The sequence below is a fragment of the Miniopterus natalensis genome, chromosome 4 (genome assembly GCF_054644295.1).
Source record: "Miniopterus natalensis isolate mMinNat1 chromosome 4, mMinNat1.hap1, whole genome shotgun sequence".
NCBI lineage: Eukaryota > Metazoa > Chordata > Mammalia > Chiroptera > Miniopteridae > Miniopterus > Miniopterus natalensis.
The window spans coordinates 97,758,438-97,776,476 of NC_142084.1; the positions used below are offsets into that span (position 1 = coordinate 97,758,438).

The 18,039-nt window shown below is 50.8% G+C and overlaps 2 protein-coding genes across 2 annotated transcripts in view; both read left to right on the forward strand.

Annotated features, from left to right (window-relative positions):
- The window catches only part of RADIL (Rap associating with DIL domain), a 43,413-nt gene that overhangs the window by 3,546 nt on the left and 21,828 nt on the right, over positions 1 to 18,039 (forward strand). The window lies entirely within an intron of this gene.
- On the forward strand, positions 4,152 to 6,077 carry PAPOLB (poly(A) polymerase beta). Its single transcript, XM_016213657.2, has one exon. The coding sequence runs from the start codon at positions 4,152 to 4,154 to the stop codon at positions 6,075 to 6,077; it is 1,926 nt and encodes a 641-aa protein (XP_016069143.2).

Sequence of the window (18,039 nt, forward strand, 5' to 3'; positions counted from 1 at the left end):
GAAACTCATGTGGGAAAGTGAGTGTGCCAGCCACTTGGAAAGCAGAATCTGCCCCCCCCCCCATGTGGGCCATTGTCACGTGTTCAGGCACTTTGGCGTTTGTTTTCCATAAATATTGCCTTTTCACAGCTGCCACTTCCCCTGATTTCCAGAGCAGCAAAACACTGTGTCAGTTCTGGGGAAGCCAGGCTGGTGTGGGTGGGGCTGCAAAGCGGCTCTTAATGCATTTCCCACAAGGCGGGTACTCAGGACCCGTGCCACGCGGAGAGGGCTCTGGGTCCTGTCACTGAGATAAAGGCGATCAGCTCCTCCGGGAGGGGTGCTGGCCAGGCCATGTGGTTTTCGTCAGTGGCCCGGGAAGGGTGAGAGAAGGGCTTATTTGTGTTTCCAGGATGGAAAAGTGGATTTAGACTGCATTTCTCTACCTCGGCCCCACTAACAGTTCGGGCCCATAGTTCTTTGCCGAGGCTGCCCCAGGCCATGTAGGATGCTTAGCAGCACCCCCTCCTGGCCTCTTAGCGCCTCCCCCACACCTCTAACCCTAGACGCCAGTTGCACCCCTACCAGTGATGGCAACCAACAATGTTTGTGGCGGTGCCCTGGGGTGAACTGGCCCTGGATTGGGAACTGCGGGTGCGGAGCTTGCGGCCTGAACTCAGTTTGGACGAGCTCAGTTCAGCCACACCTAGCGCCTCACCTTTGGGGCCAGTGGCCATGTGCCCTTGTGACCATCAGGCCATGCTGCCCCTCCTGAGGCTCTCTCTCAGGGGTGCCACGAAAGCCCAGTGTCCTGAGGAGGTGACGTGTAGAGCTTCTTTTTGTGCCCGTGGATGCCCGTCTCTGTGGCTTTCTTCGGTCTCAAAGGCGCTGCATTGGCCAGTTCCTAGGAAGCAGGGCCTGCTCTGCTTTGGGCGCCCTCTTTGGAGAAAGGCCAGCTTACAGCGTTTCGAAAGCCACTTGAGGTTCTTGCTGCAGATCACACACTTCTAGGGACATCACTGCATCAGCCACTGAAGGGCTGTGACTCACTGTCCTTCAAATGAGTGTGTGATGCCTGGCACACAGTAGGTGTTCAACAAATGCCCAGTGAAGGACTGATGCAGAGTAGAAGAGTAAGCTCCTCTGGCTTCCCCGTGCACCTAGGACTCGAGCTGGAATCATTCTCTTTGTGGGGTATTGGGGACGGGAGGAGGAAGGGTGGTGCGCCGATGGTGTGGCTGTCCACCTGTGCAAGTTGTGGCTTCAGCGACCAACCAGGAATGTGCGCGTCTGGCACCTGACAGTGCGACTGCTAGCTCTGTTCTCTTCCAAGCCCAGCTGAGTGGCTGGCAGTGGCAGAGGTGTCATCTCTGAGCACCTGGCTTTCGCTTTTGTGTTTGTCCTCTTACCTTGTCATCCACAGATGGGCACATGACGTCTGAACCCCTGGTGACAGATAGGGATGTTCCGGCTTCATCTGCTAATGGTGCGCCAAGAATCCTGTCTTCACACTTCCCCCAGCCTTGCTGTGGTTATTTTCTTTTGACATTTTTTCCTTCCACTATGAATCTGATTTTTAATAACTCTTATCTGAGGATGGGGGAGTTGATCTGGGCTGTTTTCTCCTTTCACTTAGGAGTAACTGCCTCTTGAGTCTTGAGTAGGACTTCCTTGCAGCATATTCTTAATGATACAATCATTGTGGGGAATGTTTATGTGGTTTGGTAAAAAGCGAAACAACCTCGAACTTTTTCCATCAGTTTAACTAGAAAAGTAATTGAACTTAAATGACATTTTTGAGGATTTTTAATTCAATGAGGACATAAAGTTGAATGGTTAGTTGCTCGTAGCCAGTTTCATACTTCAATTCACTGCTTACATTTAAAAGAAAATCATAGCTTTTAGTTTCACATAGACATGAAGTGTCAGAAGGAGGCTTAACAGCCTGTTCTTCCGCGTTGGCTGCTACCCACCTGGGGCTTGACTGGCAGCATCCACCCTCCCCTGGGAGACTTCTGACCATGGTATATAATGAGTCTCCAAAAGACACGGTCAGTGCTTAACACAGAAAAACCAGGGGGAGATCATAGCTGGACGCATTTTCTGGTCTTTGTATCCAAGAAACTTGGTTAATAGCTGCACAAGAAATGGACATAGAGCCTTGGATCTAAAGACTTAGGGAGTTGGAACTGAGACTCCCAAATGTATAGTTGGAACTGAGACACATCCTTCACACAGGCATCCCCAGCCTAGCCAGAGATGAGCTTATAATCCAAAATTACAAGACATATGAAGGGATGCTAGTCTAAATGAGTCAGTAGAAAACAACTATAGAATCAGATTCTCAAGAACATTAGGAATTGGAACCATTATATGATATTGAGTAAATAAATGTGTTTAAAATGTTTAAAGAAAGAGGTAGAAAGAAAACAGGTAAGAAAGAACGTCATCTAAAAAGGCAGGGAAGATTTGGAAAAGAAGATAATGCTTCTAGTAATAAAAATATAAGCATTTAAATGAATATTTCAGTGATGCTTCAACAGCAGACTAAATACAACGGAAGAGAATTCGAGAATTGAGAGGTAGACCTACCATCACCCTGAAAGAAACATGGGCTGAGAGACATGGAGAACAGAATGAGAAGGTCTGTCACAGGTCCACATGAAGAGTCTCAAGAGAATGGCGGAGAGAACACATTCCAAGGACATGCCCGAGAACCTTACAGAGGTCACAAAATGAAAAGCATGAAATTCAGGAATCACAGCATATCTTGTGTAAGAAAAATAAAAAGGAATTTACCCCTTGACACCTAGTGGTGGTATTGCAGGTGGAGAAATAAATAAAGGAAATTGCATTTAAAATGGAGTTGGGAAGTCCTGGGGGGAGCTCTCCTGCACTGCCACTCACTGTATTTTGCAGACTCGGGAAGAAGCTTACTCTACTACTCCAGCGGGAGAAAGGCAGATTTTCTCTTTGCTTAGCAACAGACCCCGCTGATGAGAAACCGAAACCCGCCAGGACTCAGCCAACGTGAAGCCACTCACTTCCAGCTCCTTCTCCCAGTTTCCTCAATGGACATTTTGTTTGTAATAGGCCTTCCTAAACCTTCCTTTCTGTCTCTCAGCACTCCTCTTTTGTTCTCCAGATTTGCCAGTGGTTTGCCATAAGTTGTATGTTTGAAGCTGTAATTCCTCTGTCAACCTGAATAAATTCATTTTTGCTGATAAAATAATTGGCTATTTTAATTTTAACATTGACACAGGGCACTAACGACAGAGAAGGTTTTTACAGCTTCCAAAAAGAAAAGACAGGGGAACAGCAGGTTAGCCTGATTGCAGAATTGGCAGCAGGAACCATAGGAACCTGTAGACAGCGCCGGGCCAAAGTGGCTCAGTGGTTGAGCGTCGACCTAGGATCCAGGCGACCGCCCTTGGCTTCCGGTCGGGGCACATGACGGGCTGCAGCTTGATCCCCAGGCGGGGCGTGCAGGAGGCAGCCCATCAAAGACTCATCATTGATGTTTCCATCTCTCCCTCCCTTTCCCTTCCTCTCTCTGAAACAAGTAGAAATATATTTTAAAAAAAGAGAAACCAGAGGACAGCACCTGGGGCCTTCAGAGCAAGGAGAGAACAAAACTGGCTGGAGTTGCAGGCCTGGCCACAGAGGACCCGCCTGGGCTGCCTCACCAGCAGACCCTCAGTGTAACGGGGTTCCTAAAGGGCGGGCTCTAGGTGGGGGCCCCCTGCAGATGCCCCTGCAGAGGAAGTAGATTTGAAGTGTAAGAAAAAATGGTGAACAAGCAAGTAGGTGGTAGGCCAGAGCAAACGGAGAAAACAGTAAAAAAGCCAAAATCAAGGCTCAGCCCTGCCCCCCCACCGCCAGCAGCCCGCGGCGGACCCCTGGAAACTACAACTCCCGTGAGGCTCTGCGTGGCACGCACGCGCCGTGGCGGCCGCGGCAGTTCTAGAACGGCGCGTCGAGGGCCCGGGCGCCATGTTGGGGCGCAGGGGACAGCGGAGAGACGCTTGAAGCGGCAGGCGCGGAGCGGGAGCGGGTCCGACCTGGGCTGGTAGGAGCCCCGCCCCTGCCGCCTCAGCGGATATGACCCGGGCAGCGGCCGCGGAGGGCGCGGTGGCGGGGCACGCGGCGTGGCCGGGCCGGCGCTAGACGCGATGCCGCTCCCGGCGACAGGCCCGGGCTCCCAGCAGGCCCCGCCGCCCCCCAGGCTCTACGGCATCTCCTCCCCCATCAGTTTAGCCGCCCCCAGGGAGACAGACTGCGCGCTTACCCAGAAATTAATCGAAACCCTGAAGCCCTTCGGGGTTCTGGAAGAGGAAGAGGAGCTGCAGCGCAGGATTTTAATTTTGGAGAAATTGAATAGCCTGGTCAAGGACTGGATACGGGAAATCGGCGAGAGCAAGAGCCTGCCGCCCGCCGTCGTGGAGAAGGTGGGCGGCAAGATCTTCACGTTCGGCTCCTACCGGCTGGGCGTGCACACGAGGGGCGCGGACATCGACGCGCTGTGCGTGGCGCCCCGGCACGTGGACCGCCGCGACTTCTTCTCCTCCTTCCTCGCGAAGCTGCGCGCGCAGGCCGAGGTGCGGGACCTGCGCGCCGTGGAGGAGGCCTTCGTGCCCGTCATCCGCCTGTGCTTCGGCGGCGTGGAGATCGACATCCTGTTCGCGAGGCTGGCGCTGCCGACCATCCCCGAGGACCTGGACCTGAGGGACGACAGCCTGCTGAAAAACCTGGACATCCGGTGCATAAGGAGCCTGAACGGGTGCCGGGTCACTGACGAGATCTTACATCTGGTGCCGAACATCGACAACTTCAGGTTGACCCTCAGGGCCATCAAACTGTGGGCGAAATGCCACAACATCTATTCCAACATCTTGGGGTTCCTGGGAGGTGTTTCCTGGGCCATGCTCGTGGCGAGAACCTGCCAGCTCTACCCGAATGCAGTGGCGTCGACTCTGGTGCGCAAGTTCTTCCTGGTGTTTTCCGAGTGGGAGTGGCCCAACCCGGTGCTGCTGAAGGAGCCCGAAGAACAGAACCTTAACTTGCCTGTGTGGGACCCGAGGGTCAATCCCAGTGACAGGTACCATCTGATGCCGATCATCACACCAGCATACCCCCAGCAGAACTCCACCTACAACGTGTCTGTTTCAACACGGATGGTCATGATCGAGGAGTTTAAACAGGGCCTTGCCATCACACACGAGATTTTGCTGAGTAAGGCAGAGTGGTCCAAACTTTTTGAAGCCCCAAGCTTCTTTCAGAAGTACAAGCATTATATTGTACTTCTAGCAAGTGCACCAACAGAAAAGCAACGTCTAGAATGGGTGGGCTTGGTGGAATCAAAGATCCGAATCCTGGTTGGAAGCTTGGAGAAGAATGAATTTATTACGCTGGCTCATGTGAATCCTCAGTCGTTTCCAGCGCCCAAAGAAAATCCTGACAAGGAAGAATTTCGTACAATGTGGGTGATTGGGTTAGTGCTAAAAAAGCCAGAAAATTCTGAAGTGCTCAGTATTGATCTCACCTATGATATCCAGTCTTTCACAGACACAGTTTATAGGCAAGCAATAAATAGTAAGATGTTTGAGATGGATATGAAAATCGATGCAATGCATTTAAGGAAAAAGGAACTTCATCAGCTACTACCTAATCACGTGCTTCAGAGAAAGAACACACACTCAGCAGAAGAGGTCAGACTGACAGCTTTGAATGACAGCAGTCTCGACTCGTCTGCAGACAGTGAAAACGACATGTCTGTGCCTTCACCTACGAGCACTGTGAAGACTGGCCCAGCGACTGGCCCCTCTCAGAGCAGAAACAGCCCTGCCCTGGCTGTAATGGCAGCATCTGCGACCAACATGCAGGTTACTGAAGTTTCCTTGCAGCAAGCGAATCCCAGTGAGAGCGCAGGGGGTGCATCGAGTGAAAGCATTCCTCAGACTGCCTCACAAGCAGCCATTCCTCCACCACCAAAGCCCACCATCACTAGACTTGTTTCTTCAACACTTCTGGTAAACCATCCACCCCGGCCTTCAGGGAGCGCAGCCACAACCATAGCTAATCCTATAGTAGGAGTCTAGAGGACGATCTCACCTCATAAACACAAAAGGACCGAGGAAGCTAAGACAGAAGAGGAGTGGTCTTGTAAAGAGACAGTATAGTTCAGTCAGAGGCTATTCCGACAGCAGCTTCTCTGTTGGCCGGGCAGGAAACGCCCAGTAGAGACCTTTCCAGTATCCCTGCTCTCCCTGCAAATCCTATTCCTGTTATCAAGAATTCAATAAAACAGATTGAACTGATAAAAACAACCTCAAGCTTCCATAAATAATATCTGCCAACTCGATCTGTTGCCTTCAGATGCTAAAGGCGGAGAAAGAAGGGCACCAAGCTAGATAAGACTCAGAGATTTAGGCTGATTTGGTAACTTCCTTTGCTGGTCTGATCTTGATCAGAATTCCAGGTTAGTACATGAAGCTAGAAGTACTGTTATTGTGTAGTTTACTAATGTGTCAGCAACAGTTACATTAACTATTTCAAAGGACTACTTCCCTTAAAGAGAAGACGTCCTCCAGCTATCCTTGTACCCGTGACTGACATCTGGATTTATGTTTGATGTATTGTTAGGGGGAATTGGCTGTACAAATTGTATCAGAGTTCCTGATATTGATGATGCACTTTATGTGTATTATTAGAAAGGAGAACTAGTTTCAGCTTGATGAATTTTAGTTTTTTCCTGAAGTTTTCTTCATTATTAACCTCCAAATTGTATGCCATTGTGCAGTGGTGAACTGCACTTCAATTCTACAATTTTTCTGTAGAATTGTTCCATAGCGCACAATCAGCGGTCAAACAGCAGACATTGTCTTGGAGCTTACACAGCTCCATGTTCTCTTGTCCTTAATCATTTGTCCTAAAACAAGATAGCCTTGTGTCTCCCCTCCTCTTTGCTTTGCTTGTGTGCACACGGTATGCTTGTATGTTATTTCATAAAAAACCCAGAACGCTAGAATTTTCTTAACCATGATATAAAATCAAGTCCTGTGCCACGTGGCACAAAACATGACATTTTGGTTCCAGGGCTAATAGTTTAGTGAACCTTGACTGAAAGGAATGCCCGTGAAGCATGTTGCCCGTCTTGGATGGCCATTTGATCTCTACACACGAGAAATTTTGTGTCCTCCACAGAATACCTGTTTTAGGAAAGTTAATGTCCAATTAAAACAGGTAAGCAGAAAATTCTTTTCTCCAAGAATTTTATGCTGATTTTTGTTTTTAAATGATTTACTGAAATCCATCAGTAAATTTTACATCTAGAAAAAAATAATTTCTAGCAGCACCTGACATCCAGTCGGCTTTCTAATTTTTTGTTTTATCCTACAAACTATTAGGAATATATGTTAAAAAAAACACACTCATAATTAAGCAGCAGAACATCCATGTTTAGGAAATGTGAAGGACAACAGATGTGAATGAATGAAAGCCGCCTTTCTTAACCTAGACATAGCACCCTAACAGGTTTCCCACCAGCCTGGCTCTGCTTCCTCCCCTCCCTCTGGTGCTCCTCTCCCAACTGAGCGGTTTCCACATTACACTGCATTTCTTAAACCCTTTCTCTACCCTTCTAGATTAGTTTTCCCAAAGTTGAACCATAATTTCTTCCCTTTTGGGCTGTACAGTAACTGAGACTTTATTTTCAGCACGACTCTCTGATGTCCAGTACACAGTGGGCCGTTTCCCACAGCCTGTCCCTGTGCAGTCACCTGCCCTCCCGCTGCATCCACGAGTCAGGGACATGTGCACGCTGCCGTGTGTTTGTAGTGGCTATGGCGTTGGGTTGAAATCGCCAGACACACGTTTAGTCTTGTTACTGTGTTTACACGTTGTTTTGCCAAGCTGGGAACGTGGACCTTTTTAATTCTAATTTCATTACCTGAATATCAGACTGTTTTTCTCATACAATGTCCGTAGTGTCTCATGGCTGCAGTTTGCTTTGTCCTATAGTATCTGTACTACTTGTATTGTTTCAAGTGCTATTTTGAAAACAGATGATGTATTTCTCTCAAAAACACAATAAAAATAAACAACAAAGAAGTTAGTGAAGGGATCTAACCCTGACATTAACAGTTTGGATGTTCTTACATTGTTCCAGAGGAGGGTGAAGGCACTGGTGAATTTTTTTACTTTATTAAATCTAGAATTTAAGTTATACTGTTACGGGAAATTATGAAAAGGCTAAAACTTCAAATCAATAAAGATAAAAAATGGAGTTTAAAAATCTTAATCCAACCCTGGCCGGGTTGTTCAGTTGGTTGGAGTGTTGTCCTGTCCAGTACACCAAAAGTATGGGTTCAATCCCCGGTCGGGGTGTGTATGGGAGGCAACTGATCAATGTGTCTCACACGGATGTCTTCCTCTCTCCCTCTCCCCCCCTTCCTCTCTTTAAAGTCAATAAACATACCCTCCGGTGAGGGTAAAAAAAAATCTTAATCCAAAAGAAGGCAGGAAAGAAGGGAGCATAGAAAAAAATAGTATAAAGAGAAAATACAATCTAAGATGGTGGAAATGAAACCAAATATATCTGTCACTGTGTATAATAAATGGACCAAACTTCCTGACTGAGACTGTCAGATTCCATGGAAAAAAGCTCAGCTGCCTGCTATTTTATTTAAGAGAGACACACCCAAAATGCAAGACATAAAAGAATGGAAAAAAGAAATGCTAATGAAAAGAAGCTGTTAGTAACAGTATCATCCAAACAGATTCCAAAGCAAAAATAATTACTAGGGACAAAGGGACCCTCGCATTACTGATGGAAGGGATAACACACCGGGAAGATGGAGCCATCTAAACTGGTGTGCACCTAATTAGCCTCAACGTAAAGCAACAAAGCAGAGATGAACAGAATCTGCCCAAAGTGCCACTGCTGTAGAAGGTTTAAAACAGCGCTTTCTTTCATGGCATCCAAAAGACAGAAGGTGAAGGGGAAACAGTGTGGAGCCCCTTGGTTGGTACTTTTTCTATAGAGGGCCAGATAGCGAACACTTCCTGCTTCGCGAGGCCATAGGTCTCTGTCTCAACTACTTAACTGCCGCTGCAGGGTGCAGGTAGCCCTGGACAGTACACAGACAGGTGGCCAGGGCGGGATTTGTCACCCATCCCTTCAGCCTGGGGTTTGTCGTCCCCTCATCTATTGGATGTTTACGGTAGAGCCCTCCAATCGGCCATTGGGAATGCATATTATTCTCAAATAAGCATTGGGCATGTGCAAAAACTGACCCCGGGCGAGGTCAGAAAGTAAGACAACATCTTTCAAAGTATCAGCTTCGCAGAGCATGTTCTCTGACTACAGAACAGTGAGTCAGAATCAGTAACAAAGGGCCTGGAGAAGAATTTTGGGAAGACAACACAAAAGCTCATGCCACAGAGTGAGGAACAGAATTTCTCCATTGTATCAAATAATGAACAAAAAAAGGTGCTCAGCCTCATTAGTAGTAAAGAAACTATGAATTAAGACCACAGAAAGAATTTTTACAAAAATAAGGTAACAGTAATCAGCTTTGGTGAGGAAGAGCAGCGGGGACGCTGATGCGGTGATGATAAGAGCGCGAATTGCTTTGGGAGACAGTTTGGCCTTACCTGGTACCGCTGACGTGCCCACACCCTGGTCCCATTTATTCTACAAGCAGGTCAGCACCACCGTGCTGTGGGCACTGGTGAGCTTCATCTAACCGGTCCCCTTATCCCTCGAGGTGGCCCGGAACTCTACACACCCTCCAGCACGCCATATAAAGATCACAATTCTCTATAAGTCATGGTGTCAGGAGGAGTTGGGGGGACTGCTGCCGGGGCCACCAGGAGCGTCTGTAATAGTCTGAAGCTTGAAGTAACCCACAGGGGTGAGTGGAGGGACACACGGTGAGGTGGTCATGCAGCAGACGATGGAAAGCTGTGCGGTGCACGGACTGGAGCTACTTGATCAACGTAGAGTCAGCGCATAATGTTGCGGGAAAAAGAAAACTAAACCACAGTGCGGCGTAATTTTATACACGGTTTACGAGCAGGCAAAGTAGAGCAGTATAATGGGGGGTTACAGACTGTGGGGTAACTGGGTGGAAAGCAAGGGGATGCAGACCCCGGAACCCAGACCGCAGCTCCCTCGAGGGGTGAGCGGCGGGGAAGAGGCAGGTGCCCCGCTCTTCCAGGCGGGGTGGGGGGAGAGGTGCGCTCATTTTCTCCTTAGTCTGAGTTACAGATGCTTTCACGTGTGAAATATTTCATCATCATTATTATTGTTTAACCCTCACCTGAGGATATGTTCCCACTGATTTCAGATATTGGGTGGGGAGGGGAGAGGGAGGGAGAATCGCCGACGTGAAAGAGACATCAATGGGCCAGCTCCTGCACCCGCTCTTACTGGGGCCGGGGATCAAACCCAGGACCCTTTGGCGCGCAGGTCAGCATTCCAACCACTGAGCCACACAGGCCAGGGCTGAAATATTTTATAATGAAAAAAACCAACACCAAAATGATACCTTTTTAAAAAAAAATGTTTTTATTGATTTTAGAGAGGGAGAGAGAGAGAGAAACATCAATCAACTGTCCCCTGCACACCCTCTACTGAGGATCAAGACTGCAACCCAGGCATGTGCCCTGAGTGGGGACTGAACTGGCGACCGACCTCTCAGTGTATGGGATGACACTCAACCAACTGAGCCACTCCAGCCAGGGTCAAAGTGACACTTTACAAACCTCTATCAGCTAGGAATTGCGTCTGGCCGCATAACAGGAGCTGAACACACTCAGGGTTACTTTCTTTCGCATACAGAGGAAGTTGGTCAGGACTGACAGAGTGCCCTCCTTGGTCCCCAGGGACCCGGCTTCCCCCACTTTCAGCTCCACCCCTCTAGATGGTGCCTCCATCCTCAAGGTCACCTCAAGGTGCAGGATGATTGTGGGGCTGCTGCCGTCACATTTCATTTAAGGCAGGAAGCAGGAAGGAGGGGCATAGGCAGAGAGAGGTGTCCCTGCAAACTCTGTCCTCCTTCCCTGGAGCTTCCCCAGAAGCCCCAGCAGTGACATTCCCTCCTTTCTCACTGACTGGGACTTAGTCACATGGCAGGTCCTTTGAAGAGACTAATAAAATAGTCAATGCTGGAAAGGCTGACGAGGGACAGCACACATGGATGACCTTGGGGACCTAAAAGGGGGTGTAGCGAACACAGCACAGATTTTTAAAAGGTTTTATAGATAGCTTGATGCCAGTAAATGTGAAAACTTAGATGAAATGGACTATCTCCTAGAAAAAGAACCTACCAAAACTCAATAGACTTGTAACCTTGAAAGAAATTGCATGAGTAGTTTGAAAATGTACCCACCAAGACCATAGTAAAATCACGAAAACATAAGACCTAGGAGGTTGTGCAGGCGAATTCTTTCTAATTTTCAAGGACAAGATTATTCCAGTATTATACATTGCGCTATTCCAGAAAATAGAAAAAAAAGAAACACTACGAAACAAATACTGTAACTTTCACATCAAAACCAGAGAAGGGAAGTATGATAAAGAGAAGTCATCAGCCAACTTCACTTACAAATGTGGACATGAAACCGAACCCAGACCAAATCTCAGGGCTGACTGAGTGTCCTCAGCACATGGCACGGCCTTAACCCCGTGCAGGTGACCCGAGAGAGCAAGCCGCGCAGCACCACTTCCACACGCTTTCACACACCACAATGGAATACTGTAGAGCAGTGAAAAGGAATGAGCTAGAGAACACGCAGCAAATGGATCACCAACATGATGCTGATTTAGAAAGCGAGCTGGATAAAGATACATACCACGCGGTACCATTTTATCAAAGTCTTAAAAAATTGCAAAACGAAAACACGTGTATTTTTCAGAGATACTTAATATGTGTGTATATAATAATATCATGGTCATACTAAAAACATGATTCTCCATAAGTGCATTCCTGGGGATTCTGCCTCCGACAGCATTGCTGTTGCCTCCGGCGGAAGGGAGATGCTCCCTCTCCTCTGTGACCTTTGCCGCCTCAGCCCAATTCGTGTTCTGTCTGATTCACACCTGTTTGTACGCCTGGAATGTCTGTCTGGTAACTACCCAGAAGGGAGAGAGGGGACGAGATCAGGCAGCTGCCCAGGCAGGGCTGGGGGTGCCCTCGGGAGAGCCCACTGCTCGGGAGGCGGGGAGAGGGCAGCCGCCGCACAGAGAACACTGCCATCGCCCTCTCTCCTGATTATCTTAGTTCGTTCCCCTTAATGCGAACCACACACAAAATACAGAGAAGAAAGGTCGCCGAAACCCCGGCGCCATCAGACCACCACGAACCGTTTCCCCTTTACAGGAAAGGGTGTAAGACACATATGAACAGTTGAACACAGCAGTAAAGCAAACCCTGAGCAATGCCCAGGGGCCAGGAAACAGCAACTGCGGGCATCAGCCCTGATCAGTCACCCAGTGTCCGGGCTGCGGGGCCCCCGCCGCGCTTCTCCACGCCAAGGACACGCACATTCCTAACAGCTCACCCCCTCCTCTGAGCGTCTCAGTGCAGAGGGTCTCCAAAGTGGGGGAGCCCAGGGCTCCGACTTCCGTCAACACCACTGTTTCCCCGAAACTGGCAAATGTTCCCAGGACAGAAGTGCTCAGAATACACCTACCTTTCGGCCGACCTTGTCAGGAGGCGCCGGGGAAGACTCCAGTTCCAGGCTCACTCTTGCTGTTGGCAGGATGCAGTTCCCTGTGGTCGCAGGACTGGGGTTCCCCTGCCCGCTGGCTGTCTTCTCTGGGTGCTCTCCTCCCCGCCCCCCGCACCTGCAGGCCGGACCCCCTGCGCCCGGGCACAGTGTGGCGTCTGTGCTCCTGAGCCTGAAGCGGTCCTTCCCCTCTGCTTTCAAACGCTCCTGTGGTGTGGGTTCCACCTGGGTAACGGCAAACCCAGAGTACACTGAGGAGTAAATTCATCACATCTGCGAAAGCCGCCTTTGCCGCACAGCAGAGCGGGCTCCCAGCGAGGGCTCACGTGTTCCCACTCTGGGAGAGCACTCTCCAAGGGCAAGGTCATCGGGGTCAGAGTTCCGGCCACCACAGTCTGCCCTCTGGCCCCCTCTCCCCAAGTTCCCCATTAGAATTTCCTCCCACTAGAGGGTCAGTTCAAGTCCCAAGTTTCGTCGTCTTAATAACATAGGTTAGGTGGGGGCTCCTGAGTGTACCCCGGTCAGCGCAGCTCCACAGGTAGCCGTGCACCTGGGTCGGGTCTGCCTGGCTCCCGGCACGCGGTGGGCAGGCACAGGTAGCAGCAGGCGTCTGGCCCAAAGGGGAAATGACAGTGAGGAGCTGCTGGGCTGAGGCTGCTTTGAGCTCCAGCCAGGCACACCCAGCTGCAGCTCCTTGGTTATTTCCAGCCCTGGGAGCACCCTGGGAGCACCCTCCCGGCCGCCCGGCTGCCCGGCTGGGGCTGGCCTGCCTTTTCACGCGGGCAGCACGTGTCTCGTAGTCTCTGTCCGTTCAGCTGAAGCTGGCACCGTTTCTGCTGACGCGGGCATTCTCTGCATTCGAGGGAGCGACTCCGCAGAGCTCCCCGAGATAACCCTGCTCTAGCCCCAGCTTCTCTCGGATGATGGAGGGGCAGTGCTCTGGGCTTTTTAAAAATCCACATTGATTTTTAGAGAGAGGGGGAGGGAGAGAGACAGGGAGAAACATCGATGCGAGAGAGAACATCGATTGGTTGTCCTCTGCATGCACCCCGACCGGGGATCGAACCCACAGCCTTTCTGTATGTGGGACAACACCCTAGTGACTGAGCCACCCGGCCAGGGCAGGGCTTCTGGTTTGATAAGAAAACCTCTGAGGACCACCCTTAACCTCTGGGAAGGGCTGTTTGTAGCCAAGTCCTTGACCTTTGGCCTTCCCCGGTTTTAGGAAAGGGTCACACAGGGCACACTTGGCCTCCTCTGCCACGCTTTTGGCAGCCATGTCTGACTTGGCATCTTTTGTCACCTGGGGAGTGTTGAAAGTCACCCAGTTGGGGTCCTCTCTGTTCAGCAGTTTTCCCACACTTGGTCTCCTGTTTCTTCTCACTGCAGGCAGCACCTTCCGCCACAGCTGGGAGACGGTCCCCTTAGCTGTCGAGGTTCAGGTCTGGGAGACGGTCCCCTTAGCTGTCGGGGTTCAGGTCTGGGAGACGGTCCCCTTAGCTGTCGGGGTTCAGGACTGGGAGACGGTCCCCTTAGCTGTCGGGGTTCAGGTTTTGGGAGAGACTCTCCTTAGCTGTCCGGGTTCAGGTCAGCACTTCCAAGGCTGCAGGGTGAGTTCTGATGTGCGGCTGTCCTCCTGCAACCAGGACCCTCCTCCTGCAGCCTGGACCCTCCTCCCGCAGCCTCAGCCCACACCCCTCACTTCCTCTGATCGGTCCGCGCCCCCCCCCCCTCCAGCCCTCCCCAAGCCTGGACTCCTGCTGGCAGCTGTTCAGGGCAGTTGGCTTTCCTAGCAGCTTAGGGAAGTGCTCCCACTGCCTGAGCCCTCACACCTCCCACGCCTCCTGGCGCCTCTTTCCTGCCCGCATTTCTCCTGATGGCCTGTTCAAGGCTGTCTGGACTTTCTGTGGAGCTCCTCAGAGTCCTTCCAGCCTCCATGCGCCCCCCTCCCCTGTTCCAGAGCACCTGTCTGGGGCTGGAGGTCTGGCCCTGTTGCTGTTGCTGTGTAACAAATAACCACACATTTAGGAGCTTAAAACAACACCCTTGACTGTCTCCGTTTCCACGGCTCAGGAGCCTGCACGGTTCTCTTGGCTGCGACCGGGTGCCCGTTGCCAGGGCTGGGCCCTTTCTGCAGCGCGAGGCCGCTTTCAAGTGCCCAGGTTCCACCTCATCTTTGGATTTCCTCCCAAGCTGTTGGCATGAAATTCTCCAAGTTCCCACCCAACAACCAGAACTCACACTCATTCTTCAGATGGTGCTAAGGTGGCTGAAATATTGCAGAAGCTTTACTCCCCAAATAACAGCCAAGTCCTCACATCTCAGCTGCTGCCTGGCCGACAGTCCCCTTCCACTTTCAAAGATGTTGAAGCGGGAAAAGGACACCCCGTGTGTGCGGTCGTTCACTCTTGTTCAGGAGTCAAAAAGGGGGCACATTCAAAAACTTTCACTTGTTTTCATTGAGTGCCCAGCTGAGGCTTATTTGCTCAGTGCTCATTAAAACCCGGACCAAGCAGATGACCAGACACAGGCTTCGATCCGCCCAGCCTCCCCGCTCCCCAGCCCGCCCTCCCAGAGGGAATCACTTCCCACTGCGGGCTGTTTCTTTTTTCGGCCTTTAATTCCACATCGTAAAATGCCCGAGTTACCCTGCTCTACTTGGTTTTGTAAACCTCAGGTCATCTGGGGGCTCCCTACGGGAATTGGAGGGCGCAGCCCTCCTCAGCACCCCCTGTAAACACCCCGCCCGCCCTGTCCTCGCGTCCTCTCCGCCAGAGAGCACCGGGTTCACCTTTTCCTGACGGAGAGCGCTGCGCAGGGGAAGGTTGGTGTAGACCAGGGTGCTTTCCCTTCCGGCCCAGCTCTTAGCGCCTCCGGAGTTAGTTGCTGCCCATCTGTTCGCTCTTCCTCTCGGAGCTTCGCTAACTCAGCCCTGCCCGCCCTCTGCGGCCAGCTCGCCTGGCCTCCCGGTGCCCGGGTGCGGTGCCCGGGTGCGTGGATGGTGTCTTTCTTCAGCGTGGGTCGGCAGCATCCTGCTGCTCTCAGAGCCCACCATCCGCTGTCACCCCCGGTCACCTCTCCAGAGGAGCCCCTTTGTCCTTGGTCCGGGCCACGCCCTCATTTGGGTGGAGGGTCTGTCTAGGGCCTTCCTGAGAAAGCGCGTGAGAGTTAAGATCGCCTAGAACCACGCACCTCTGTGAAGACCTCACCCCGGCCGGTGCGGCTCAGTTGGAGCCTCGTCCTGTACCGGAGGGTTTCGGGCTCGATTTCCAGTCAGGGCACGTGCCTAGGTGCAGGTTTATCCCCAGTCGGGGCACATACAGAAGGCAGCCAATCGGTGTTTCTCTCACATCCATGTTTGTCTCTCTTCCTCTCTCTCTAAAAGTCAATAAGCATATCCTTGGGTTAGGATTTAAATATAATAAAAATATCTGTAGTCTACTTTAATGCTTGATTAATAGTTTAGTTGGGTAGAGTTTTAGAATGAAAATAACTCTTTCCTAGAATTTTGAAGGCTGAGCCCGTTCTTCCAGCGCCCCCGAGAAGCTGGAACACGTTCGGATGCTCCACCTCCCCTGGGAACACGTGCGTTTCTTTCCTCTGCCGCCCTGGGCCCCGTTTGAAAATCCACAGTGTGTGTCCTGGTGTGTTTTCACCTTAGTGTTAGGCTTTTACTTATTTATTGAAAAAAGTTGCAGTTGCGTCCATTATTGTGTTATGTTATGTCTCCATCATTCTTACTGAGGCCGTTAGAGTACATCCACCGGCCTGTTTCGCCCTCTGCATTTGGAACCTCTGCGGCGAGCTAGACTCTAACGGGCCACTTCAGCCTAAGCCGCCTGTTCTTTGGTCCCGAAGGACCATGACCATTCCTGCGATGGCCTCTCCTGGCCCTGCCGCCCCTCGGGCGCTGCGTGTCCTGGAGGACACATGCTTTTCTGATTTTTTTCTCTCTGGTTTCTCTTCTTTGTCTTATTGCGCTCTGCTTTCAGGGCTATTTCCTCAGCTCTCTCCTACAACCTGAAATGGGTGTGGGGGGCCCCTCTCAGAATCGTGGGGCCGGAAGGGAAGACACTTTAAGAGGGAGGACTCAGTGGGTCCGGGCCCCAGCCTGCTGTGTCAGATATGAGACTCCTTAGTGCTGGTAGCGGGCAGCGCAGGTCTCGGAGCTGTCACTGTGCTCCCATGATCCTCTAGGAAAGGCGCAGCGTCATCTCGGGGATCAGACGTGGCCTTGGGTTTCAGCCGGAGACAATTCCTGCTTGTGCGCGCTGCTCTTTCCTGGCACAGCCTGGAGGCTCCATTTCCACCGAGGCTGACAAACGGCTTAAGCATTTTATCTACTCAGTTACCCATTATCTTAATTAGGTTATTAGTTCCTTCCAGAGAGGGGGTGCTACTCCCTGATTAAGACTCCATGTGAGAAGCGCCAAGCTTTGCCATGGAAACAATGCTCCCCAGTCCTGTGAAATGTAATTTCCCCGAGTTAAATAGTTACACACGTCCACTGTTGAAAATTTGGAAAACAAAGGAAAGTAGAAATAAGAGAGTAAGAGAGTAAAATAAGAGGACCGCTTCCAACATTTCCGTGCCTTTAATTGCAGTCTTGTCTTCGTATCGCGTTTATTACCTGACATCATTTAAACCAGCCTATGTAACTTTCCCATTTTCTATCTGTAAATAATGCCTATTACACAAACATTCTCGTAGGAAACGTTTCATCCTTTCTGGTCATTTCTGCAGGACAGCAGCTTAAGAGCGGAATTCCTTGTGGCAGGACAGAGGCCGCTGTAGACACAGAGATATTTATATCTTAATATTGGTATCACTGGCAGTATCTTGATGGCTATTTTAAAAATTTTGGAGGGACCACGGCCAGTTTGCAGTCCCACCAGCAGTTTCTGAGCATCCATCTCTCCTTATCCTGGGTGTCCCTTGACTCTGCCATTAAAAATCTCCGCTAATTTGATGGAGAGGAACGCACCTCAGTCTTTTAGTTGTTTCCTTTAGCGTTTGCGAGGTCGAACAGTTTTATATTTCTCACTCGGTGCCTGTCTCCCACTGCTGTCCGCTTCTTTATTTTGAGATACTTCAAGCACAGGAAAAGTGGATACAGAACAACCTAATGAACTATTTGTGTGCACTGACCCAGCCTCAGAAACAGTGCTGCAGATGGAGTACCGGTGGGGGGCCCTGTCCCTGTATGTTCTCAGGGCCTCCCCGGGGTGCGCGCAGCCTGCCCGTGTTCTCTGGAAGAGCAGGACTCAGGGCAGCTATGGGGTTAGTGAGGGTCCAGTCAGGACAGCAGGGTCACGTCGCCACCCCGCC

Excerpts from the sequence above, each read along its gene's own strand:
- PAPOLB (XM_016213657.2), top strand. The coding sequence starts at position 4,152 with ATGCCGCTCCCGGCGACAGGCCCGGGCTCCCAGCAGGCCCCGCCGCCC.